The sequence below is a fragment of the Neolamprologus brichardi genome, chromosome 7 (genome assembly GCF_056152115.1).
Source record: "Neolamprologus brichardi isolate AB-2024 chromosome 7, ASM5615211v1, whole genome shotgun sequence".
NCBI lineage: Eukaryota > Metazoa > Chordata > Actinopteri > Cichliformes > Cichlidae > Neolamprologus > Neolamprologus brichardi.
This window is the reverse complement of record NC_142110.1, coordinates 35,077,305-35,103,959: the sequence shown is the minus strand read 5'-3', so window position 1 is coordinate 35,103,959 and position 26,655 is coordinate 35,077,305. Positions and strand designations below refer to the sequence as shown.

General features: G+C 37.9%; 1 protein-coding gene across 1 annotated transcript; it reads left to right on the top strand.

Annotated features, from left to right (window-relative positions):
• Window positions 1-1,990: 1,990 nt before the first annotated feature.
• On the top strand, window positions 1,991-18,097 carry LOC148102087 (actin filament-associated protein 1-like). Its single transcript, XM_087843536.1, has 6 exons — window positions 1,991-2,040; window positions 3,806-3,935; window positions 4,662-4,826; window positions 4,907-5,097; window positions 5,177-5,344; window positions 16,933-18,097. The coding sequence occupies exons 1-6, from the start codon at window positions 2,002-2,004 to the stop codon at window positions 16,957-16,959; spliced, it is 720 nt and encodes a 239-aa protein (XP_087699662.1). The 5' UTR covers window positions 1,991-2,001; the 3' UTR covers window positions 16,960-18,097.
• The last annotated feature ends 8,558 nt before the right edge of the window (window positions 18,098-26,655 follow it).

The following is a 26,655-nucleotide window of genomic DNA, read 5'->3' as shown; positions in this document are numbered from 1 at the left end:
AAATGTTCTCTCAGGAAAAGGAAAGAAAAATACAAAGTCGGAGCAGAAGACTGGCACTGTGGGGAAGGGAGCAAGTAAGAAAATCACTAAGATCATTGGACTTGGAAAGAAGAAGCCCTCCACAGATGAACAGACATCATCAGCTGAAGAAGACGTACCTACATGTGGTGAGAGAGAGAGACGCAATAATCCTGACATGGTAGAAGTATGGCTTTTATATGGATCTTGATTGATTGACCGGTCTATAAATGCATTTATGTCCCAATGAATCTTTGGAATTTTGGTTAATTAAGAAAATGTTTCAAAGTAATGCCAGAGGCGTTTCAGAATGGCTGCTGAGTGGTGCAACTCACTTCTAGGAAGTTTTTTCTTAAGATTGCTATGTTAGGGTCCTGAAAGTAAACAGTTCAGACAGGTTGCTTTGATTTCCTTATGCTTTCAGATGTATTATAAAACAACGATTCTAAAAGTTTTTTTAAAAAATTCATTTAGAAGTGCATGTTTCTGGACATCCTGTTTTTGTTGTGTTTCTTGGCATTTTTAGATTAGTAGGATAGTGTAACCCCACCGTCTTGTGTTCTTTCTTACATCTTTCTCCATCTCAAAGTGAAGTTATCTCTCATTTTTTCTCTGCCTGGGAAATATAGCAGTTGTACCTTTAGCTACCAAACACAATGTGTGACAAACTGCCCAGAAACAGTTTGTGTGTTTGCTGATATTTGTTGAGTAGCTAGTAGCACTAGCTAGATGCTGAAGTACCCATGTACTCAAGGGTCCATGCTAACCCCATTGTGTGCAATAAGGACCAGTGATGGACAAACAAATAGAAATGCCTTTTATGTCTTATTATTTCCTTCATTTAGGCTCAAATAGGTACGACTAAAATGTCTCCCAACTAGACAGGCCTGTAAAAATATTGTCACTGTAACGGCTTCTTTCAGATGGTATCCTCTTGACTGTGTTTGCTCTGACAGGCTACCTGAATGTTCTCTCTAATAACCGCTGGAGGGAGCGCTGATGCCGCCTCAAGGACAACCAGCTGCTCCTTCACAAGGACCGGGATGACCTGAAGAGCCACATAGCCTCACTGCCCCTCCGAGGCTGTGAGGTCAGCCCCGGCCTTGATCACAAACACCCCTTTGCCTTCCGCCTCCTTCGTAACAGCCAAGAAGTGGCCGTACTGGAGGTGAGTTTGATTACATACTTGAGAGATTTTCATAGAAAAAAAACTTTGTTGAGGGAATTAGAAATGCCTCAAACACCACTAAATCACACTTAAGCTGGTGCAGGAAAATATTGCTCCTTATTTTTTATCTTCCTCTCGAGTGCTCCATATCTCCTCCACCCACAGTGATTTTTGTGTTTAATGTTGTTGGTCTTCACAAACTTCCTCCATTTGCCATCCAGTTTGTTTTGATTCTATTTCCTCACATAGTCTGCACGCTATCCTTAAACAATCCAATTATTATTATCTTCATTTAAACAGATAATAATAACAAGGAATTTAAAGTTTATAAGGATCCTCTTCTTGTTTTGGCTGGTCGTTTTAGGGGATCATTTGCCTCCATCTCACCCTGTTTCTACTGTCCTCCTTCACTAAATCATAAACCTTCTCTCTTTTTAAACATTTAACTCTTCACAGACACTGGCGGGATTGCATATTCATAACACATGAATCTTTTTCTCTCTGGTTAATACCTGGAAGAACTCTTAAAGAATTAGTGCTTAATGTGTTTTATTTCTTATTTCATTAGCTCACAATGACTCATATGTTGAAACGTAGTATGTCTGGCTTTTTTCATTTTCCTGTTTTTATACGATAGTTTGTACTATTTTGTAGACTAAGAGATACAAAAATCGCAGGTAATGAAGATATATGAAGGGCACTGTATATTTAAGCCTCAATCGTGATGTTTTATGTTTAGTTTCACCAGTAAGCGTGCCGTGTCTCCTAACCCATATCTGGACAACCCAGTCAGTGACTATGCCTGCCCCACTGGTATGGCACTACACTATGATGATGTGCCCATAAATGGAATGGTAAGGACACAACTGCTTGCTGATGTTGCATATGTACTGCAATGAAAAAAGTGTGAGATAATTCACTTCAGCACCCTCTAGTTTGCTTACAAACTCTTGGCTGATTCTTTCTTTGCTTTTCATTTTTTGCATATCATTAACATATTATTGGAAAATGTGTCATTTTTGTTATGACACTTTCAGAAGTTCCAGTGAGCCTGCATGATAAAAGTCTTTTTCTTTCCTAAAATCAAATTAGACCAAGTAATGGTATGTACTTTGCTATTTGCAATAATGGTGCTCGGGCCCCTTGCATACCACAGCTTTTACCTTCTGCACTCATTGACCTCCTGACAGATTTACATATAAACCTGAGGGCTGAGTCTGTCTGCACCCAAAGAAGAGCAAAATTACACTGTTGCATGATAATAATGATATAAAACTAATAAAGACAAGCAGACAGAGAATATAACATTGTTTATTCATAAAAGATGCTATAATAAAGGAGTAAAGAGTAACCTGTGATTTAACGTTATAGGACTTGGATAAAAGCTCATCAACAATTAAAAAGAGGAAACATTAAATATGTTTTCAGTCGTGGAGCAGTACTCTCCATTTTGGGAAGCTAAACTAAATTTGTTAAGTCAAAGCAATTGCTCTTTAATTTCACATACTGCAGTAATGCTGCTATCATCTTCTTCCTTTCTGTTCTCCTTATTCCCCCCCCCCCTCCCCCCCCCTTTATGGCATCTCCTTATTCTTAAATCTTCTGCTTATTGCATGCTCACCTGGTCTAACCCAAGGACCCAGAGATGCAGTACTCCACTCCCAGCACAGGGGGGCGCCAGCGGAAAGAGGAATTGCACTATGAAAACACTGAGCTCTATGAGAACATGCCCTCACCCAAGCTAGTCACCAGCTGTCCTCCCAAGGCTTCTTCTTCTACTGCTGCATCTTCTTCTGCTTGTCACTACAAAACCCCTGTTTCTAAAATCTCCTCTAAGTTCCTGTCTGCTGATTCTAAAACTAAAGACTCCGCTCAGACTCTGCTGCATAACCTTCATGTTTCTTTTTGCATTTCTGCATATTAACTGTCTAACAATTCAGGGTTTGTTTTAACCTCCTCTTAACTTTTAGTGTTTTTAATTCTCCTTTGCTGTTTGTTTACTTAGTGATCTCTTATGTTTATGTATTTAATAGGCCAACATGAAACTAGTGTGAACTGGAGTTTGTTTGCTGATTTTCTTCCTGTGTCATTATGAACACCAAACAACAAAAGTAGAGATGATGCCTGTCTCCTGAAGCTGAAAAGGAAACTGTCTCCTGTGATCTGTTAGGATAATAAGGTGCAGTCGTTTAGATATGTCTGATAATGCAAGAGAAGGATTTAAATTCAATTCTGAATTTAAAAGGAAGGAATAAAAAGAAGCTAATATGGGAGAAATATAGTCTCTCTTTCCAGTCCCAGTTAGTGATCTGGCTGCATAATTCTGGATCAGCTTAGACTTTTTGTGAAACTTTTAGAACAAAGTGATAACTGAATTACAGTAGTCCAGTGTAGGAAAATTAATGAAATAATAAAAGTGTTTGTAACTTTTGTGATATTGAGTGCAATCCAAGTAGAAAACCTGTGGCATAAACAACAGTTACACATTTTTCTTTGAAATGTTTATTTTTTTTTTTTATGGAAGAGCATGTTGGTACAGTTTTGTATGTGTATAGCTTATAGGCATTGCTAACATCTATTTGAAGGGTCATTTGAATTGTGTCTTTCCTGTTTGTTCAGCTAAAGGGAAAGAAGGGAGCAACAACCAATGGGGTGGCATCAAAACAGAAGCCAGAGCCAAAGAACCAGCCAAAGAAGAATGGAGTCATTGCCACAAATGGGACTGCGTCTCTGAAGCGCAACAACTCCAGTAAGTTTTGAGATTTGAAGATACCAACAGGAAGTCATCTTGAATTGAAATATCACCCACCTTTCCCAGTCAGGTCTTGCTCTGTAAGGAATAGCAGACAGTGTGTCTGGCTTCTCACCGCTGATTGCTTTCAAGCAAAATTCTGTTCCACAGCAATGTGGAAAATGCAGGATATCTAAATTACAGTTGGTTTAAGTAGAGGGGAGTAAATAACTGAAAGCCTTTAAACCTATCCTACCCTCGAGACAGTCCATGTGACGCATGTGGGCCTTGAGCCTCCTGCCAACTCCAGGGTAAGAGGCGCGATAGCAGAAACAGACCCTAGCTCATTGGAAGAGAGCGAAATGTGGTCGAGTTAATCCTTGTGGTTCAGAAAAATATTTTTTGCCTAATGTGTGAACGAGGAGGGTTGTAACCACTTAGTGTAGCTTGCAATTCCTCCAAATGTCAGAATGCAAACACCAAATGTTTCATGTTGGGTTTAGAGTACCACAGATAAGAGTGCTAAATTTGAAACTATTAGCAGCGGTTTATATGACTGATTCTTCATAGTTATTCACAATGAGTGTATTTTTCACTGAAACATAGGCTTGGCAATTAATTCCTGCGTATGGCACTGAGATCAATGGGTTTCTAAGCAGTTCATCCCCCCCCTCTCTCTCTCTGCTAGCAAATGACCCCAGTCTCTGGCTTCTAACTTTTTGAAACCCGACTTTTCTTGTGTAGATGGGGACCAGTGTAAGTATGGGAAGAACCGTGTGGAGGCTGATGCCAAGCGACTGCAATCAAAGGAGGAAGAGCTGATGAAGAAGAAGCAGGAAATCAGAAACCACCTGACTCAGCTGAAGAAGGAGAGGAGAGACCTTCGTGCTGCTGTGGAGGCAGCGGCTGGTAAGAGAGAGAGATAGAAACGTGCTTGTCATTAAAAGACGAGTTTAATAAAGTAATATTTCTCCTCTCTTTCACATTAGGCAAACGCTCACATATTTCACTATCAGAGCGCCTGAAGAAGTTGGAAGAACAGTGCAAACTGAAGGAGGAGGAGCGGGTGAACCTGGAGCTGGAGCTAACTGAGGTGAAAGAGAGCCTGAAGAAAGCCCTTAGCGGAGGTGTCACCCTGGGCCTCACCATCGAGCCGAAAGCTGGCTCCTCTGGCCTCCAGGTGAGTATGAAGTTACTTTATAAGTTTGTGCTGACACGTTAGTGTACTCATGTTTCCTTCATATTTTTGTCTTGTATAGTCACCAGCAATGCTGCGACGGACACACGAGTCTTCTCCATTCTCCAGCTGTGACACCAGTGACACCGAGTCCTGCTCGCTGCCGGTCAACAGCGCCTCACTGCTCTACCGGCAGCAGGGCAGCCAGAAGCCCTCAGCAGTCCGGGGACATGTCCTCAGGAAGGCTAAGGTCAGAGGTCACGCTACACGCTACACAACGCGACTGGCTTTCTCTGAGAATATAATTCTCAATAGTGTGGATGCCTTTGAGGGCATCCACACTATTGAGTTCCTGTTTCTCTTTATTGTGTGGATGCCCTCATAGGACCTTAACTACTCCCTCAGTTTTCATGCTATTTTCACCGTTCAAATCTTAAAAAATTCTGCTCTTTCCTGCTATGACTTTTGGTGCTCATAACTTCTATACTTTTTGAGATATTGAATTTTTTTTGCAATATTTTTTGCCCTTTTCTGCCACATTATCAGTGGCCTCACTGATTTTCCTTGCCGGGTTGACCTGTGTTTTAGCTCAGTGAGATGAGCATCCGTTCTCAGACTGGGAGGCCCGGGTTCAAATCCCGCTTATGGCAAAATTTCTTTCAGTTAACAATTAAACGTTTTTAACTCTTTTCAGCAGAATTTTGCTGATTGAACTCTTTTCAGCAGAAATTCTGCTGATTCACCTCTTTTCATCAGAATTTTAAATTTTTTCACCACATTTCAGCACAAATCCCAGCTTTTTCAGGTGTTTTCAGCAAAAACCTCTTTTCAGCAGAATTCTGCTCATTCACCTCTTTTCAGCAGAAATTCTGCTCATTGAACTCTTTTCAGCAGAAATTCTGCTCACTGAACTCTTTTCAGCAGAATTTTGAATTTTTTCACCACTTTTAAGCACAAATCCCAGCTTTTTCAGCTGTTTTCAGCAAAAAACTCTTTTCAGCAGAATTCTGCTGATTCAACTCTTTTCAGCAGAAATTCTGCTGATTCAACTCTTTTCAGCAGAAATTCTGCTGATTGAACTCTTTTCAGCAGAAATTCTGCTGATTGAACTCTTTTCAGCAGAAATTCTGCTGATTGAACTCTTTTCAGCAGAAATTCTGCTGATTGAACTCTTTTCAGCAGAATTTTGAATTTTTTCACCACTTTTCAGCACAAATCCCAGCTTTTTCAGCTGTTTTCAGCAAAAAACTCTTTTCAGCAGAATTCTGCTCATTCACCTCTTTTCAGCAGAAATTCTGCTCATTGAACTCTTTTCAGCAGAAATTCTGCTCACTGAACTCTTTTCAGCAGAATTTTGAATTTTTTCACCACTTTTCAGCACAAATCCCAGCTTTTTCAGCTTTTTTCAGCAAAAAGCTCTTTTCAGCAGAATTCTGCTCATTCACCTCTTTTCAGCAGAAATTCTGCTCATTGAACTCTTTTCAGCAGAAATTCTGCTCACTGAACTCTTTTCAGCAGAATTTTGAATTTTTTCACCACTTTTCAGCACAAATCCCAGCTTTTTCAGCTTTTTTCAGCAAAAAACTCTTTTCAGCAGAATTCTGCTCATTCACCTCTTTTCAGCAGAAATTCTGCTCATTGAACTCTTTTCAGCAGAAATTCTGCTCACTGAACTCTTTTCAGCAGAATTTTGAATTTTTTCACCACTTTTCAGCACAAATCCCAGCTTTTTCAGCTGTTTTCAGCAAAAAACTCTTTTCAGCAGAATTCTGCTGATTGAACTCTTTTCAGCAGAAATTCTGCTGATTGAACTCTTTTCAGCAGAAATTCTGCTGATTGAACTCTTTTCAGCAGAAATTCTGCTGATTGAACTCTTTTCAGCAGAAATTCTGCTCATTGAAATCTTTTCAGCAGAAATTCTGCTCATTGAACTCTTTTCAGCAGAATTTTAAATTTCTTCACCACTTTTCAGCACAAATCCCAGCTTTTTCAGCTGTTTTCAGCAAAAACCTCTTTTCAGCAGAATTTTGCTGATTGAACTCTTTTCAGCAGAAATTCTGCTGATTCACCTCTTTTCATCAGAATTTTAAATTTTTTCACCACATTTCAGCACAAATCCCAGCTTTTTCAGCTTTTTTCAGCAAAAACCTCTTTTCAGCAGAAATTCTGCTCATTGAACTCTTTTCAGCAGAATTTTGAATTTTTTCACCACTTTTCAGCACAAATCCCAGCTTTTTCAGGTGTTTTCAGCAAAAAACTATTTTCAGCAGAATTCTGCTCATTCACCTCTTTTCAGCAGAAATTCTGCTCACTGAACTCTTTTCAGCAGAATTTTGAATTTTTTCACCACTTTTCAGCACAAATCCCAGCTTTTTCAGGTGTTTTCAGCAAAAACCTCTTTTCAGCAGAATTCTGCTCATTCACCTCTTTTCAGCAGAAATTCTGCTCATTGAACTCTTTTCAGCAGAAATTCTGCTCACTGAACTCTTTTCAGCAGAAATTCTGCTCACTGAACTCTTTTCAGCAGAATTTTGAATTTTTTCACCACTTTTCAGCACAAATCCCAGCTTTTTAAGCTGTTTTCATCAAAAAAACCCTTTTCAGCAGAAATTCTGCTGATTCATCTCTTTTCAGCAGAATTTTGAATTTTTTCACCACTTTTCAGCACAAATCCCAGCTTTTTCAGGTGTTTTCAGCAAAAAACTCTTTTCAGCAGAATTCTGCTGATTGAACTCTTTTCAGCAGAAATTCTGCTGATTGAACTCTTTTCAGCAGAAATTCTTCTGATTGAACTCTTTTCAGCGAAATTCTGCTGATTGAACTCTTTTCAGCAGAAATTCTGCTGATTGAACTCTTTTCAGCAGAATTTTAAATTTTTTTGCCAATTTTCAGCACAAATCCCAGCTTTTTCAGGTGTTTTCAGCAAAAACCTCTTTTCAGCAGAATTCTGCTCATTCACCTCTTTTCAGCAGAAATCCCAGCTCATTGAACTCTTTTCAGCAGAAATTCTGCTCATTGAACGCTTTTCAGCAGAAATTCTGCTCATTGAACTCTTTTCAGCAGAAATTCTGCTCATTGAACTCTTTTCAGCAGAATTCTGCTCATTCACCTCTTTTCAGCAGAAATTCTGCTCACTGAACTCTTTACAGCAGAAATTCTGCTCACTGAACTCTTTTCAGCAGAAATTCTGCTCACTGAACTCTTTTCAGCAGAAATTCTGCTGATTGAAATCTTTTCAGCAGAAATTCTGCTGATTGAACTCTTTTCAGCAGAATTTTAAATTTTTTCACCACTTTTCAGCACAAATCCCAGCTTTTTCAGCTGTTTTCAGCAAAAACCTCTTTTCAGCAGAATTTTGCTGATTGAACTCTTTTCAGCAGAAATTCTGCTGATTCACCTCTTTTCATCAGAATTTTAAATTTTTTCACCACATTTCAGCACAAATCCCAGCTTTTTCAGCTTTTTTCAGCAAAAACCTCTTTTCAGTAGAAATTCTGCTCATTGAAATCTTTTCAGCAGAATTTTGAATTTTTTCACCACTTTTCAGCACAAATCCCAGCTTTTTCAGGTGTTTTCAGCAAAAAACTCTTTTCAGCAGAATTCTGCTCATTCACCTCTTTTCAGCAGAAATTCTGCTCATTGAACTCTTTTCAGCAGAAATTCTGCTCACTGAACTCTTTTCAGCAGAATTTTGAATTTTTTCACCACTTTTCAGCACAAATCCCAGCTTTTTAAGCTGTTTTCAGCAAAAAACCCTTTTCAGAAGAAATTCTGCTGATTCATCTCTTTTCAGCAGAATTTTGAATTTTTTCACCACTTTTCAGCACAAATCCCAGCTTTTTCAGGTGTTTTCAGCAAAAAACTCTTTTCAGCAGAATTCTGCTCATTCACCTCTTTTCAGCAGAAATTCTGCTCACTGAACTCTTTTCAGCAGAAATTCTGCTCACTGAACTCTTTTCAGCAGAAATTCTGCTCACTGAACTCTTTTCAGCAGAAATTCTGCTGATTGAACTCTTTTCAGCAGAATTTTAAATTTTTTCACCACTTTTCAGCACAAATCCCAGCTTTTTCAGCTGTTTTCAGCAAAAACCTCTTTTCAGCAGAATTTTGCTGATTGAACTCTTTTCAGCAGAAATTCTGCTGATTCACCTCTTTTCATCAGAATTTTAAATTTTTTCACCACATTTCAGCACAAATCCCAGCTTTTTCAGCTTTTTTCAGCAAAAACCTCTTTTCAGCAGAAATTCTGCTCATTCACCTCTTTTCAGCAGAAATTCTGCTCATTGAACTCTTTTCAGCAGAAATTCTGCTCACTGAACTCTTTTCAGCAGAATTTTGAATTTTTTCACCACTTTTCAGCACAAATCCCAGCTTTTTCAGGTGTTTTCAGCAAAAACCTCTTTTCAGCAGAATTCTGCTCATTCACCTCTTTTCAGCAGAAATTCTGCTCATTGAACTCTTTTCAGCAGAAATTCTGCTCACTGAACTCTTTTCAGCAGAATTTTGAATTTTTTCACCACTTTTCAGCACAAATCCCAGCTTTTTAAGCTGTTTTCAGCAAAAAACCCTTTTCAGCAGAAATTCTGCTCATTGAACTCTTTTCAGCAGAATTTTGAATTTTTTCACCACTTTTCAGCACAAATCCCAGCTTTTTAAGCTGTTTTCAGCAAAAAACCCTTTTCAGCAGAAATTCTGCTCACTGAACTCTTTTCAGCAGAATTTTGAATTTTTTCACCACTTTTCAGCACAAATCCCAGCTTTTTCAGGTGTTTTCAGCAAAAAACTCTTTTCAGCAGAATTCTGCTGATTGAACTCTTTTTAGCAGAAATTCTGCTGATTGAACTCTTTTCAGCAGAAATTCTGCTGATTGAACTCTTTTCAGCGAAATTCTGCTCATTGAACTCTTTTCAGCAGAATTTTTAAATTTTTTCACCCCATTTCAGCACAAATCCCAGCTTTTTAAGCTGTTTTCATCAAAAAAACCCTTTTCAGCAGAAATTCTGCTGATTCATCTCTTTTCAGCAGAATTTTGAATTTTTTCACCACTTTTCAGCACAAATCCCAGCTTTTTCAGGTGTTTTCAGCAAAAAACTCTTTTCAGCAGAATTCTGCTGATTGAACTCTTTTCAGCAGAAATTCTGCTGATTGAACTCTTTTCAGCAGAAATTCTGCTGATTGAACTCTTTTCAGCGAAATTCTGCTCATTGAACTCTTTTCAGCAGAAATTCTGCTGATTGAACTCTTTTCAGCAGAATTTTAAATTTTTTTGCCAATTTTCAGCACAAATCCCAGCTTTTTCAGGTGTTTTCAGCAAAAACCTCTTTTCAGCAGAATTCTGCTCATTCACCTCTTTTCAGCAGAAATTCTGCTCATTGAACTCTTTTCAGCAGAAATTCTGCTCATTGAACTCTTTTCAGCAGAAATTCTGCTCATTGAACTCTTTTCAGCAGAAATTCTGCTCACTGAACTCTTTTCAGCAGAATTTTGAATTTTTTCACCACTTTTCAGCACAAATCCCAGCTTTTTAAGCTGTTTTCAGCAAAAAACCCTTTTCAGCAGAAATTCTGCTGATCCATCTCTTTTCAGCAGAATTTTGAATTTTTTCACCACTTTTCAGCACAAATCCCAGCTTTTTCAGGTGTTTTCAGCAAAAAACTCTTTTCAGCAGAATTCTGCTCATTCACCTCTTTTCAGCAGAAATTCTGCTCACTGAAGTCTTTTCAGCAGAAATTCTGCTCACTGAACTCTTTTCAGCAGAAATTCTGCTCACTGAACTCTTTTCAGCAGAAATTCTGCTGATTGAACTCTTTTCAGCAGAAATTCTGCTGATTGAACTCTTTTCAGCAGAATTTTAAATTTTTTCACCACTTTTCAGCACAAATCCCAGCTTTTTCAGCTGTTTTCAGCAAAAACCTCTTTTCAGCAGAATTTTGCTGATTGAACTCTTTTCAGCAGAAATTCTGCTGATTCACCTCTTTTCATCAGAATTTTAAATTTTTTCACCACATTTCAGCACAAATCCCAGCTTTTTCAGCTTTTTTCAGCAAAAACCTCTTTTCAGCAGAAATTCTGCTCATTGAACTCTTTTCAGCAGAATTTTGAATTTTTTCACCACTTTTCAGCACAAATCCCAGCTTTTTCAGGTGTTTTCAGCAAAAAACTCTTTTCAGCAGAATTCTGCTCATTCACCTCTTTTCAGCAGAAATTCTGCTCATTGAACTCTTTTCAGCAGAAATTCTGCTCACTGAACTCTTTTCAGCAGAATTTTGAATTTTTTCACCACTTTTCAGCACAAATCCCAGCTTTTTCAGGTGTTTTCAGCAAAAAACTCTTTTCAGCAGAATTCTGCTCATTCACCTCTTTTCAGCAGAAATTCTGCTCACTGAACTCTTTTCAGCAGAAATTCTGCTCACTGAACTCTTTTCAGCAGAAATTCTGCTCACTGAACTCTTTTCAGCAGAAATTCTGCTCACTGAACTCTTTTCAGCAGAAATTCTGCTGATTGAACTCTTTTCAGCAGAATTTTAAATTTTTTCACCACTTTTCAGCACAAATCCCAGCTTTTTCAGCTGTTTTCAGCAAAAACCTCTTTTCAGCAGAATTTTGCTGATTGAACTCTTTTCAGCAGAAATTCTGCTGATTCACCTCTTTTCATCAGAATTTTAAATTTTTTCACCACATTTCAGCACAAATCCCAGCTTTTTCAGCTTTTTTCAGCAAAAACCTCTTTTCAGCAGAAATTCTGCTCATTCACCTCTTTTCAGCAGAAATTCTGCTCATTGAACTCTTTTCAGCAGAAATTCTGCTCACTGAACTCTTTTCAGCAGAATTTTGAATTTTTTCACCACTTTTCAGCACAAATCCCAGCTTTTTCAGGTGTTTTCAGCAAAAACCTCTTTTCAGCAGAATTCTGCTCATTCACCTCTTTTCAGCAGAAATTCTGCTCATTGAACTCTTTTCAGCAGAAATTCTGCTCACTGAACTCTTTTCAGCAGAATTTTGAATTTTTTCACCACTTTTCAGCACAAATCCCAGCTTTTTAAGCTGTTTTCAGCAAAAAACCCTTTTCAGCAGAAATTCTGCTCATTGAACTCTTTTCAGCAGAATTTTGAATTTTTTCACCACTTTTCAGCACAAATCCCAGCTTTTTAAGCTGTTTTCAGCAAAAAACCCTTTTCAGCAGAAATTCTGCTCACTGAACTCTTTTCAGCAGAATTTTGAATTTTTTCACCACTTTTCAGCACAAATCCCAGCTTTTTCAGGTGTTTTCAGCAAAAAACTCTTTTCAGCAGAATTCTGCTGATTGAACTCTTTTTAGCAGAAATTCTGCTGATTGAACTCTTTTCAGCAGAAATTCTGCTGATTGAACTCTTTTCAGCGAAATTCTGCTCATTGAACTCTTTTCAGCAGAATTTTTAAATTTTTTCACCCCATTTCAGCACAAATCCCAGCTTTTTAAGCTGTTTTCATCAAAAAAACCCTTTTCAGCAGAAATTCTGCTGATTCATCTCTTTTCAGCAGAATTTTGAATTTTTTCACCACTTTTCAGCACAAATCCCAGCTTTTTCAGGTGTTTTCAGCAAAAAACTCTTTTCAGCAGAATTCTGCTGATTGAACTCTTTTCAGCAGAAATTCTGCTGATTGAACTCTTTTCTGCAGAAATTCTGCTGATTGAACTCTTTTCAGCGAAATTCTGCTCATTGAACTCTTTTCAGCAGAAATTCTGCTGATTGAACTCTTTTCAGCAGAATTTTAAATTTTTTTGCCAATTTTCAGCACAAATCCCAGCTTTTTCAGGTGTTTTCAGCAAAAACCTCTTTTCAGCAGAATTCTGCTCATTCACCTCTTTTCAGCAGAAATTCTGCTCATTGAACTCTTTTCAGCAGAAATTCTGCTCATTGAACTCTTTTCAGCAGAAATTCTGCTCATTGAACTCTTTTCAGCAGAAATTCTGCTCACTGAACTCTTTTCAGCAGAATTTTGAATTTTTTCACCACTTTTCAGCACAAATCCCAGCTTTTTAAGCTGTTTTCAGCAAAAAACCCTTTTCAGCAGAAATTCTGCTGATCCATCTCTTTTCAGCAGAATTTTGAATTTTTTCACCACTTTTCAGCACAAATCCCAGCTTTTTCAGGTGTTTTCAGCAAAAAACTCTTTTCAGCAGAATTCTGCTCATTCACCTCTTTTCAGCAGAAATTCTGCTCACTGAAGTCTTTTCAGCAGAAATTCTGCTCACTGAACTCTTTTCAGCAGAAATTCTGCTCACTGAACTCTTTTCAGCAGAAATTCTGCTGATTGAACTCTTTTCAGCAGAAATTCTGCTGATTGAACTCTTTTCAGCAGAATTTTAAATTTTTTCACCACTTTTCAGCACAAATCCCAGCTTTTTCAGCTGTTTTCAGCAAAAACCTCTTTTCAGCAGAATTTTGCTGATTGAACTCTTTTCAGCAGAAATTCTGCTGATTCACCTCTTTTCATCAGAATTTTAAATTTTTTCACCACATTTCAGCACAAATCCCAGCTTTTTCAGCTTTTTTCAGCAAAAACCTCTTTTCAGCAGAAATTCTGCTCATTGAACTCTTTTCAGCAGAATTTTGAATTTTTTCACCACTTTTCAGCACAAATCCCAGCTTTTTCAGGTGTTTTCAGCAAAAACCTCTTTTCAGCAGAATTCTGCTCATTCACCTCTTTTCAGCAGAAATTCTGCTCATTGAACTCTTTTCAGCAGAAATTCTGCTCACTGAACTCTTTTCAGCAGAATTTTGAATTTTTTCACCACTTTTCAGCACAAATCCCAGCTTTTTAAGCTGTTTTCAGCAAAAAACCCTTTTCAGCAGAAATTCTGCTCATTGAACTCTTTTCAGCAGAATTTTGAATTTTTTCACCACTTTTCAGCACAAATCCCAGCTTTTTAAGCTGTTTTCAGCAAAAAACCCTTTTCAGCAGAAATTCTGCTCACTGAACTCTTTTCAGCAGAATTTTGAATTTTTTCACCACTTTTCAGCACAAATCCCAGCTTTTTCAGGTGTTTTCAGCAAAAAACTCTTTTCAGCAGAATTCTGCTGATTGAACTCTTTTTAGCAGAAATTCTGCTGATTGAACTCTTTTCAGCAGAAATTCTGCTGATTGAACTCTTTTCAGCGAAATTCTGCTCATTGAACTCTTTTCAGCAGAATTTTAAATTTTTTCACCCCATTTCAGCACAAATCCCAGCTTTTTCAGCTTTTTTCAGCAAAAACGTCTTTTCAGCAGAAATTCTGCTCATTGAACTCTTTTCAGCAGAATTTTGAATTTTTTCACCACTTTTCAGCACAAATCCCAGCTTTTTAAGCTGTTTTCAGCAAAAAACCCTTTTCAGCAGAAATTCTGCTGATTCATCTCTTTTCAGCAGAATTTTAAATTTTTTCACCACTTTTCAGCACAAATCCCAGCTTTTTCAGCTTTTTTCAGCAAAAACCTCTTTTCAGCAGAAATTCTGCTGATTGAACTCTTTTCAGCAGAAATTCTGCTCACTGAACTCTTTTCAGCAGAAATTCTGCTCACTGAACTCTTTTCAGCAGAATTTTGAATTTTTTCACCACTTTTCAGCACAAATCCCAGCTTTTTAAGCTGTTTTCAGCAAAAAACCCTTTTCAGCAGAAATTCTGCTGATTCATCTCTTTTCAGCAGAATTTTAAATTTTTTCATCACTTTTCAGCACAAATCCCAGCTTTTTCAGCTTTTTTCAGCAAAAACCTCTTTTCAGCAGAAATTCTGCTGATTGAACTCTTTTCAGCAGAAATTCTGCTCACTGAACTCTTTTCAGCAGAAATTCTGCTCACTGAACTCTTTTCAGCAGAATTTTAAATTTTTTCACCACTTTTCAGCACAAATTCCAGCTTTTTCAGGTGTTTTCAGCAAAAAACTCTTTTCAGCAGAATTCTGCTGATTGAACTCTTTTCAGCAGAAATTCTGCTGATTGAACTCTTTTCAGCAGAAATTCTGCTCATTGAACTCTTTTCAGCAGAATTTTAAATTTTTTCACCACTTTTCAGCACAAATTCCAGCTTTTTCAGGTGTTTTCAGCAAAAAACTCTTTTCAGCAGAATTCTGCTGATTGAACTCTTTTCAGCAGAAATTCTGCTGATTGAACTCTTTTCAGCAGAAATTCTGCTGATTGAACTCTTTTCAGCAGAAATTCTGCTGATTGAACTCTTTTCAGCGAAATTCTGCTCATTGAACTCTTTTCAGCAGAATTTTAAATTTTTTCACCACATTTCAGCACAAATCCCAGCTTTTTCAGCTTTTTTCAGCAAAAACGTCTTTTCAGCAGAAATTCTGCTCATTGAACTCTTTTCAGCAGAATCTTGAATTTTTTCACCACTTTTCAGCACAAATCCCAGCTTTTTCAGGTGTTTTCAGCAAAAACCTCTTTTCAGCAGAATTCTGCTCATTCACCTCTTTTCAGCAGAAATTCTGCTCATTGAACTCTTTTCAGCAGAATTTTGAATTTTTTCACCACTTTTCAGCACAAATCCCAGCTTTTTAAGCTGTTTTCAGCAAAAAACCCTTTTCAGCAGAAATTCTGCTGATTCATCTCTTTTCAGCAGAATTTTAAATTTTTTCACCATTTTTCAGCACAAATCCCAGCTTTTTCAGCTTTTTTCAGCAAAAACCTCTTTTCAGCAGAAATTCTGCTGATTGAACTCTTTTCAGCAGAAATTCTGCTCACTGAACTCTTTTCAGCAGAAATTCTGCTGATTGAACTCTTTTCAGCAGAAATTCTGCTGATTGAACTCTTTTCAGCAGAAATTCTGCTGATTGAACTCTTTTCAGCAGAATTTTCACCTCTTTTCAGCCCAAATTCTGCTGATTCATCTCTTTTCTGAAAAATTTTCAGCCTTTTCACCACTTTTCAACAAAATTTTCTGCTTCTTCACCTGTATTCAGCAGAATTTTAAGTGTCTTCACCACCATACGACTCTTTGCAACTTTTTCAGCTTTTTTCAGCAGACATCTTCAACGTTAAGGCATCCACACAGCATTTTCACAGGAAATGCAAATTTTTCTAGTGTGCCTTTAACTTTACATCTCTGACTAGCTCTGTCTTTTGCAAAACTTTAAACTATGCTGGGACCTTTTTGGAAGCACATTGTTTGATCCATTGTTTGGTGTGGACAGGGTCTTTTGTTTTTGAAATCTGGTTTTATTCTCTTTGACTTCCCTGTTTTGTGTGATGTGGCTGTTATAAAACAGTAGGCTGAGTATTTTAAGCAATCAACTTCTTGGAACCTTCTGAAAGGCTCTGATACATCTAAAAGATGCATTCCTCGGCTTAAGATGGTTTTGTCACTCCTAAAATATCGACATATTTAAATATGAATGTAACGTTAGTATCCCCATTCTTTTAGTCATATGTAATATATGTAATTTTAATTACATTTGTCTTGAACTTGTGTGGTAGCAGTGGAAACAGTGTGAGTTAGCTCATAACAACTTGCATAAGAATGATCGGGTCAGCAGCGTTATGGTTCAGGATTCCTGCAGTGCAGAGAACAGCTGTGTGTGTGTGTGTGTCAAGGTCCACAGAGGAGTTCCACCAACTAGATAACCAGTGAGGCTAATAAAGATGGTTAATAAAGTTTGTATTTCACTGCATGCTTCAGTGAACTACAAGCGAGTGAGTTTAGGTACTCCACAAACACGTACATAAGTGTGATGTAGCTGCTCATTTAATTTGGTACTGACTAGCAATGAAAAATGCATTGAGGTAGTAAACAAATGAGAGAATCCCAGCAAATGCAAATACTTGCAATCTGTGTACAAGTATGCAAACCAAGTCTTTGTGTTTGTTTGCAGGAATGGGAACAGAAGACCGGCACATAAACCCATCACATACACCCTTGCATCCGTCTTCCTCCAATCTCTTTTTTTGAAATTGTGTATATATTTATTTAAAAAACAAAAAAACAAAATACCGTCAGAAGGTGTGCTGAGGAGGATACATGCATAGCATTCACATGTACTAAAACACATGCCTAGTTTGAGTATACTGTAAGTACCACAACATAAACTTTTATACTATTGAGCATGTTCAGTGTACTTGCTTGTGCAACTTGTGTTTTCCGCTTTGACATCTTTTCAAGCAAACACCTGTCTTTATTTTTCCTCTCAAAATGTGTTCCAGCCATTTGAAGTTAAAAAGATCCAAGGTCAAAACCAAGTATTTATTTGTAAATGTTAAAGGAAATACTAGCTTCCCTGTGTTTATTTATGTTGACGTATTTAAAGTATTTTCGTAGAGTTTGTGGCTCTGCTCACTCTCCCTTTTCCCACAACATAATTGGTCATCAGTCATGATGCCTCTGTTGTAGTAACAATAATTGTAACACACACCAGCCTGGCAACAATGTAGCTCCTCTCTCATTGATGTTTGAAGAAGTACAAATACAATTGTCCCAACTGTCAGAAACACCGACTCATGGCTAGCAGAAGATTTTGTTAATTGTGTTAAGTGTTTGAAAAGCTAAAGACCTTTTCACACACAGATCATGATGAATCACACTTGAAGCGTGTTTTAATATGAATGTCCATATTTTATATCTGTGACTTTATTGCTATGGGTAATCCGATGGTAAGTTTGTGTTGGTTTGGTAAGTTCCTTGTTTATTCTGTTTGTTTCAGCTTTTCTTTTTGCATTAAAACAACCATGACTGAATACAGACATGTGTGGTCTGGAAGACTTCCAAAAGGATGTCTTTTTCTGCCAGTTTAGAGAAGTTTATGAACAGAAAGCTGACCAACTAACTGAAAGTAGATTAGATGCTGAGTCAAATATAAATATAACCTGTTAAATTTACATATTCGATTTCACATATAAGAATTTTTTTTTAATATGTGGTGAAATATGTGAACATTGTTAATATAAAGAGTAGGCGGGGCAGAAAAGACAGGAAAGGTGTAACGCTTAAAGAACAACAGGATGCCTTACAGTTAGATTAGACAGTAACATGGTTGGCTATAACAAAGTGAAATTAGTGCGCATGGCATGGGAAGCTCGCTCATTCTGTGAAGGCACCATTAATGATGTAAACAAGTTTACGAACAATATATAGTCAGGTGACATTTTTTAAGAGTACCTGCCTGCAGTCCATACTCTCACTCACTGGTGAAAGTTAAAATTGAAAATATGACAAATCAGACCAGTTTATCAAGAAAGGCCATACTGGTGACAGACCCAAATAAAATACATATTATACAGCCTATATGTTTATTAAAATGTTTCTAATTAAGGCCTCACTAAGAGTATCATCATCCATGCTTTGTAATAGTTGTATTGTTAATGGAGAACTTGCGCTTCTTTCTGTGTGTGTGTGCTTGTGTTGCTCAGAGATGTCTTCATGGCACATTGCAAATCCTTCAACATTACACTGACTAAAAGGGGGGCACTTGTAAACTCACACTGCTGTGTGTTCTGCTCAATCAAAGACTGTGAGTTTGATTTCCACACTGTTAAACACACATACATTCATCAGTGTCACACTGATAATGGTGTTTCTTTTGTGTTGTTGTTGTTGTTTTTGGACGATGTTTCACTGCCTAAGCTTTGCTACTATGTATATAAGGCTAATTTACTTTATGGGGAGTGTTGACAGATGTAGTGAAAGCATGCACTCAGTTTGGAACTCATTGAACACACAGACACTCACTGGTTCGTGGTGATGTAAATATTTCCTGTCTCCTGCCTGAATGATATCCCTAAGGTTTTACAAGCATGTTAGCTTGAAGATGGGACAAGAGATGGTGGTCAGCAAGTGTTGACCTGCAACAAAAAAGGATTTCTGATGTCAGTAAATGTGAACCTGCTGTACATAGCTTGGTAAATGTAGTACTGTAGAAGGGCAGGAGGGCTTTGAATTTTTTTTATTTTTTCTTTTGCACCATATACATTTTCTCTTGTTTTATATCACAGACAGTCTCCAACTCGGGGACAGGCACACTTGTACATAAATTAATAAACCTCCGAACAAACCGGTCTTGGACTTTGTGCCTTATTGTTGGTTCTTTTCAAAAGCAGAGCAATGTATTGACCACAGAACAGTTTTCCAATCGTTTTAAATGAGCTTTGGCCCAGGGCAAATGGCAGTGTTTCCAGACCTATTCACATCTGGCTTCTTCTTTAAATGTTAGAGCTTTAACCTGAATTTGTAGATAGATCTAGATACAAACTTTTCATAGACATTGATTTCTGGAAGTGTTCCTTCCAGTGTTCTACAGGTTATGCACATCCAATACTCAGAATCCATCATCATTCCTAGCATTAAAAGTGTAAGAGGTTTGAAATTTTCTAGTGACAGAGTCAGAGTTGGAAATTTTCTTTAAATTTGTCAGTCGAGTTTCACTTTAGTCATGTGTATGGTAGAGCTAGTCTATAGAGCTTCATCAGGACGTAGTAGATTTCACTGTTCTACAATTCTCATGTCAGAAGAAGCTTTTATGTTGTTCTTTGATGGTCAGTGTACGTTCACAATTATTTTAATTTTGTTGACACAGACAAAAGCAGAAATTTTCTCAATGTATATTTTGCAAAAATGGAAGTTTTTTTTTTCTTCCAATTTTTGTTTTTTGATTAATTCTATCAAGCCATCAAACCCAGCAAGATTTAGATAGCTTGGTTTGTGTGTAGCTGACTGAGAATAATGAATCTATTTAGAAAATAATTGTACTTTTTAATAGTGAGAACGTAGTGATGGATGTTTACTGATTTATCAGTGACATCCATTTACTCAAAAAAATACTGATTAGTGGATGACTGGAATGTATAGTTTATGATTGTAATTTACAAAATATAACCAGAGGTGATGTGATGCTTGTGTGATTTTTTTTAACAGGACCCTACAGTAGGATGAGTACCCTAAGTTCACCAACCTTTTGATGGCTAGGTGTGCAGTTCCTGCTTTAAATGCATTCACTTTTTAGATTCAGAAAGTTAAATCAAGAGGCAAGAAATGTTTGCGCACACTTATGGACTTAAATCAATAGTGTCTTGATGTATGCTCAATCATCCAGGTAAGGAAATCTTAAAAAGTTGATTCTGTTCATCAAGTCTTATCTTTTTTAGTGGGAGAAACATTTTGTCACTCATCCAAAAAAGGTACATAAGATGAATAGAATCAACTTTTGCCGGTTAAAATAATAGTGTCACTGTCCTCTGCTAAGACTGGAGATAATGCTAGCTAGTTCAGCTGGGTAATATTTTCTTAGAACAGCAGGGCTACATGCGGTGATGCTAGAATTAGCCATGGTATCAAACTACCTTCAACAGGTGGTCAAGCTGAGTCCACAGGCGCACTACGTTTCCCTGGAGAGCTCCTTCATTCTTCATATATCCATGTCGGGCAAGAGTGTAAAGCCCGCAGCTGAATGGCCTTTGTTCAAGCACACACGCTTTTCGGCAGTGCACAGCTGTGTAGAAAAATCCAGGCAGGCTAATCTGAAAAGCTAATCCGCGAGTTTACAGGAAAGGGAAATGGATTTTCAAATGAGAGGCACAAATCGCCATTTTAAATGTCAGAAATAAATCTTTTTTTTTTTATCCATTTAAATTGTGTTTTAAAAATGATTTTGAAAATCTGTGTTTTAATTTAGAATTCGAAAATAGTTTTTCAAATGCGGTTTATATTGAGAATTTAATTTTTTGTGATTTGAAGTATTTATTAATAGTAATAATAAGGTTTAAAATTTTCATTTAAAACGTTTTTTTTATTTTAAATTAACTTGTTAAATAATAAATTACTTTAGTGTTGTTTGAATGTTTGAATAAATAAAATAATTTTAAAACATGAAATCGTAAATGAACTTAGAAATGCATCATGTATTGTACAATTCATTATTCAAGCACAGAATTCAATGTAACTGTCTGGAGGAGTTATAGCTGCTTCGTTTATTGTCATCTTAAATATATTAAAAAGTCTCTTTTCACATGAGTCAGATAACTCCCCAGAAATGAAGCCAAAATGTCTCTACTGCCCCCTTGTGTCTGGCTGCAGTACTGGCGTCAGACTAAAATAAAAAATAACTAATTTTGTAAAGTTCGTTTAGCTCATCTGTGCAGGTTAATTAATTTATCCTGAGAAAAACCATTACTGTACGTTTATTATGAGTATTATACTGTAAGAGCAACAGGCTGGACTCTACAGCTCCTGTGCAGAGCTGATTATTAAATATGTGCAAACAGCAGCACGTTTTCTGTCTCTTGCCACATCTGTAAAGACAGTAACACCAAAGTTTAAAAAAGGTTGCACTGCAGTAGCACCTCATAACTCATTCACTATCGATTAAATGGTAAATGGCCTGTATTTGTATAGCGCTTTGCTAGTCCCTAAGGACCAGTACATAAATAGCTTTTGCTATTTATGGCCATTTGGCTATGGCCATTTGGCAGCTTAAGTTAAAATTTGTTTAATTTTTCCACTGATTAACTTTTAGTACTGACTCTGTGTATTTATTTTACTGAATTAGTTTCAGTTAAAAAAACAGTCTGAATTAATCTTAATGAGGTATTGTTCACAGCGTTAGATGTCCGGTAGTGCTTACAGCTTACATCCTTTGAGAAAAATAATTGAAAGCGTTAATATTTGTTGTCCAATTCTCAAGCAGCAGCTCAAACACCAGTTATAATACCTCTGCATGTTGCTGTCTACTATGCAGCAGAAGACTGAACCGGGCCTGAAACCTGCTCCATCATCTCATCTTTGCAGTTCATCATGCAAAAAGCACCAACAGGTCAAAGGTAAATATAGTATATAAGGTTTTGCACATTGTAAATAAACAGCTCATATGTCAGCAGAAATGTAGAACTAAAAAAAATGTGAGTGTGTGAGGACAGGGAGGATCAGCTTTATTTCAGATTTGAGGGATAAACTTTATATTTCAGTTTGTGATGGTTCTGTTCCCTTTGTGAATGCAGGAGCTGCCCTCAGATTCAGACCTCAGCTCCACCCAGTGACAGCAGACCGATCATCCAACATTTTCACATGTTAAAATTAACTGATGAAAACAGTACAAAAGTTAAAGTATCACATGTGCTGTCAGTGAAAGCTTCAGCTGTTTAATTGATAAAGTTAAAGACAAAAAGTCAAAGGTATCATCCATTTAACTGGTGTCACTATATATCAGCATTAACAGTACCACAATTTAGTGGTTCAGAAAGCCACTGATCTCAGACCTGCAGAGCTTCGGTTTTAAAAACTGAATGTACTCAGCTGCATGAAGAGGACATGAGATTTTCTCTGACACAATAGACCCTGAAAAGAAAATGCTAACTTCCTGTTTTAAGACCAGATGTAGAGTTGTACATTTCCGGTAGGGTTTTTTTTGCAGTCAATCGCTACTGCGAAGATGGACTCCAAAATCATGTCCAAAACACGAAAATGGAAGAATCACGTTAAGTTACAAAGAGTAGTAGGTGGGAACACTTACCATTACTGTGTCATAAAAAATCGAATGATCAATTTTGACGTCTGAAGAGTGTAGATCGATTGGTTGTTTACATCACTTAACACAAGCATAACTTTAATTACAAAATCAGAAGACACATCATCCACATTCAGAAGCACATCTCTGTATAGTGACAGTTCTCTAGCATATCGAGACTATCTCTCCACACCGTTACATATTCCATGTGTACGGGGTACGACCCCCCCCTTGGTCGTGGCGTGTGGATATTTCTTTAAGACACTCTGGCATGCCCGGCTACGCCCCACAGCTTACGTATAAAACAGCTGTGCAGACGTGACACCGGTGATCGTTGATCTCCACTTGTTGTGTGTGTGTGCGAAAGAGTGCTTACCTTGAGAGTACTGTGTGTGTGCGTCTATTGGAGCGTGCTTCGGCATCCTCCGTGGGCGATGTATTTCTCCCTTCTAGGTCCCCTGGTAGTAGTGATGGGCAGATGAAGCTTCATGAAGCACTGAAGCTTTTCATCCAATTGGTTCACCCCAGCGCAAAGCGTCTTGAAGCTTCATTTGCTCTAGTAGGACACCTACTGGACGTAAAAATGTTAGTTGGCATGAATTTGAAGAGTGTGACCTTTTGCACACAGCCTGTAAATGTCAACAACAAAAGGAGTGTGTAAAACATGTATATTGTAGTGATGGCAGTATACTGTGTATATTTATACTGGCAGTATGGAAAATGATTATTTGGAAATGCTTAAAATGGAAATGATCATTTACTGTGAGGTGAGGTGTGGTTGGGGTGTGGACAGTGGTTGTGCTTTTGTAATGTTGAGTTATGGACAGCTACAGACTGAGGCTCAGTCATGCCCACATTTTATTCTGTAAAAAAATACATTTTCACTGCTTTTATGGCCTTTTTAGTGGGGAGAACATAGCTAGGATTTAATGATTTAACAAATCTTTTAAATCCTTTGTCCTCCACAATGCTAAATGGCTGGGAGTCCTCAATCATCATGCTAAACAGGTTTTCATCTATTTGAGAGAGAGAGATAGCCTTTATTTGTCAGTTGGAGGTCTTTTGCCCACAACCGAGATGACAGACCTTGCCGACCGTACATACAATACACAAACATCACATTGGGGAGACAGGTCAGGCTAGGTAGCGAGGAAAAAAAACATCAAAATGTGTAACACAGAAGGATAATACAGGAATGCACAGATATCAACACTAGTGATGGGTCGTTCGCGAACGAAATGGCTCTTAGAGCCGACTCTTTGAAGTGAACGATGCGAGCCGGCTCCTTATTGGGAGCCGTGAGGTTTTTTTTTTTTCTTTCTCTCACCCTCTCTCTCGCCCTTTTTTCTGCTAAACTCCGCACGCGCGGCCTGTACTTTGCGCTGGGCAGAGGGGGGAGGGGCGTTAGTTACACTTGCAGTAGCACAGGAACAGAGCCAGAGAGAAAGAGAGTGAGGGACAACAACGTCACATTAGAAAGGTATAGTAATCACGTCACAATTTGACTCTTTTAACCACTAAATTTGTTGTTTCATCACTGGTTTGTGATTTACCAGTGTCTTTCTTTTTGAAGTCAAGTTGTCCTGCAACCCAGAGAGTTTATTTGTTAGTAGTGGATAAACTTTATCTTTTAACATCAGGTGTATGTTAAGTTTAGCTGCTTTAAGCTTGCTGGAAAATCTTCACGTGTTCATGAATGTAAGCTGTTTCTTCATTGCGTGTGTGTGCGTTTTTGGGTGGGTTATTTTAACTTTTTTTTTTCTCCAACAAGGCATTTCTCTAATTGTGTGTGTTTTTAATTTTGTTTCCCAAATTTTGATCTCCCACCTTAAATAACAGCATTCCATGTCTTCAGCCAGGAATTAGAGCTTGCTTGTGAGATTCAGGGACACATGGTGCCAAAAACAATTCAGTGAAAAACTTGCCTGAAAATTTCCAGTGATGGTAGCCGATAACTGGAGGAGAAGATGTCCTTTAAGCTTCTTTTTCATGTAGGGACAAAGTGAGAGGTCAAGCTGTAAAATTTTAAGCCAGAGCTTGGCCTGTGTGTCGTCCCAATTTTGTTAATCTATCCTTTTGCTGCTGTACTCAGGTCTCCAGGTTGAGAGAAATCCACCTGTATTAAGAGACTAAAACATTCACTTACTATTTTTCTTACAACATCCATTTGGTTCATCTGCCTAGATTTTACTCTCTCTCTCTCTTGGTGCATAGTTCACACAGTCAGGCAGTTGCCTTTTATGGGCATGCAAGTTTCCGGTCACTTACCCCCAGCAGCTGCGAAGCCGTCTCTCCCATATCAAAACCCAGCCAAACATTAAACATTCACCGTAGTCATTCAAAACTTTATTTGTAATATTATAATCAGCAAAATCAGCGTTTTAATTACAGGCATGTATCATTGTTTGCAAATCATACGTATATAAAACTCAATAACACGCTAAACAGGAAGTCCTCTGTGGGCTTCACAGCAGCCACCTCATTTGCATGTTCACACAAAATAGCTCGCAGCGCTGCAGCGCACTGTCGTCACACACACAGCCTCGTTTCACACTCAACTCTCTATTATTTTACAAAGACGTCTTATATTTACAATCACTCTCAGGCCTGAAAGTTTTAGCGCCTACACAATTTTGACAAATTTAAGTTAACGGGTCCAACCGAAGAAAGTCCAACTTTTTTGTAATCAATTAACCAGTATCAGACTCTAACTGTATCTGGCCTCATCTCTAAAATCCCTAACTCAATTTACAGTGCCCAAAAAAGCGCAGATACCGTTCAACACGGTAAGGAGACTCTTACTCCTAGTTATTCTGGAGTGCCCCAAGCTCCACAGTGACCAACTGACTATCCCTCCAAGAGGACAAGGCCTAGGCGTCCCTGGCCTTGGCAAGCGTTACCTCTGAGCACTGCGCCTCCTAGTGGACTCTAACCACCATTCTCACAAAATTTATAATACTTTTAAACAACAGACAACACCCAAAAAACAAGAGTATGACTGAGGCAGATGCAACGTTATGGACATTGGAGACTCTAACTCGCAAAATGACCAACACAGATGCAATCCTTAGACCAATGGAGACTCTAACTCACAAAATGACCAATTCCCTATCAAACTAGCTGAGACTCTAACTCAGTATTATTACCTTTACCTGAGACTCTAACGCAGTATTATTACCTTTACCTGAGACTCTAACTCAGTATTTTTACCTTTACCTGAGACTCTAACTCAGTATTTTTACTTTTACCTGAGACTCTAACTCAGTATTTTTACCTTTACCTGAGACTCTAACTCAGTATTATTACCTTTACCTGAGACTCTAACTCAGTATTATTACCTTTACCTGAGACTCTAACTCAGTATTTTTACCTTTACCTGAGACTCTAACTCAGTATTTTTACTTTTACCTGAGACTCTAACTCAGTATTTTTACCTTTAAGCTTATTTCAAGTTTCAAAACTCATGAGATTTTTCATCAAAATCAAAACAGGCCTTCACCAGTAATTTCAGTGAGTAGACTTTTAATTTATACAGTCCAATTTGGCACAGTTTGGATTTACATTCAACAGGTTGTGCCTCACCTTTAAATGTGCCGGCTTGCCCACTCACGTCAGACCACTGGCTCGTGCCTGCCCGTTCAACCACCTCGGACCGTCCAAACCTCCAAAACTTCCATCCCAATACCACAGGACGAGCCCCCAAAACTGTTACGGATTCAAATATTGGGGATGGATACAGGAGGAAAACCCAAAATAACCACACTGGTCCGGCCGGGTCAAGTCAAACGATGATTTAATGAACACACGCGTGGGAGATAGACACCATACAGCAGACAGCATCAGATCTCAAAATGGTGGAGCCTTGATCAAACTCTTATAGCCTCTAGTGGCCCCCACCTAATCATAAAAGCCTAAACATTTACATTCTTTCTCACACAGCGCCTAAGCTACGACCTTGGCTCCCTGTTTATCTGCTCCTGATGAGATGGGGCAGTATGCTCTGTTCTCTTCTAATCAGACAAATAAGGCGATGACTTTCTGTGAACAATATTTTCTTCTAACTCAGCAGTATAATGCATCACAAAACAATATCATTCATTCACAATA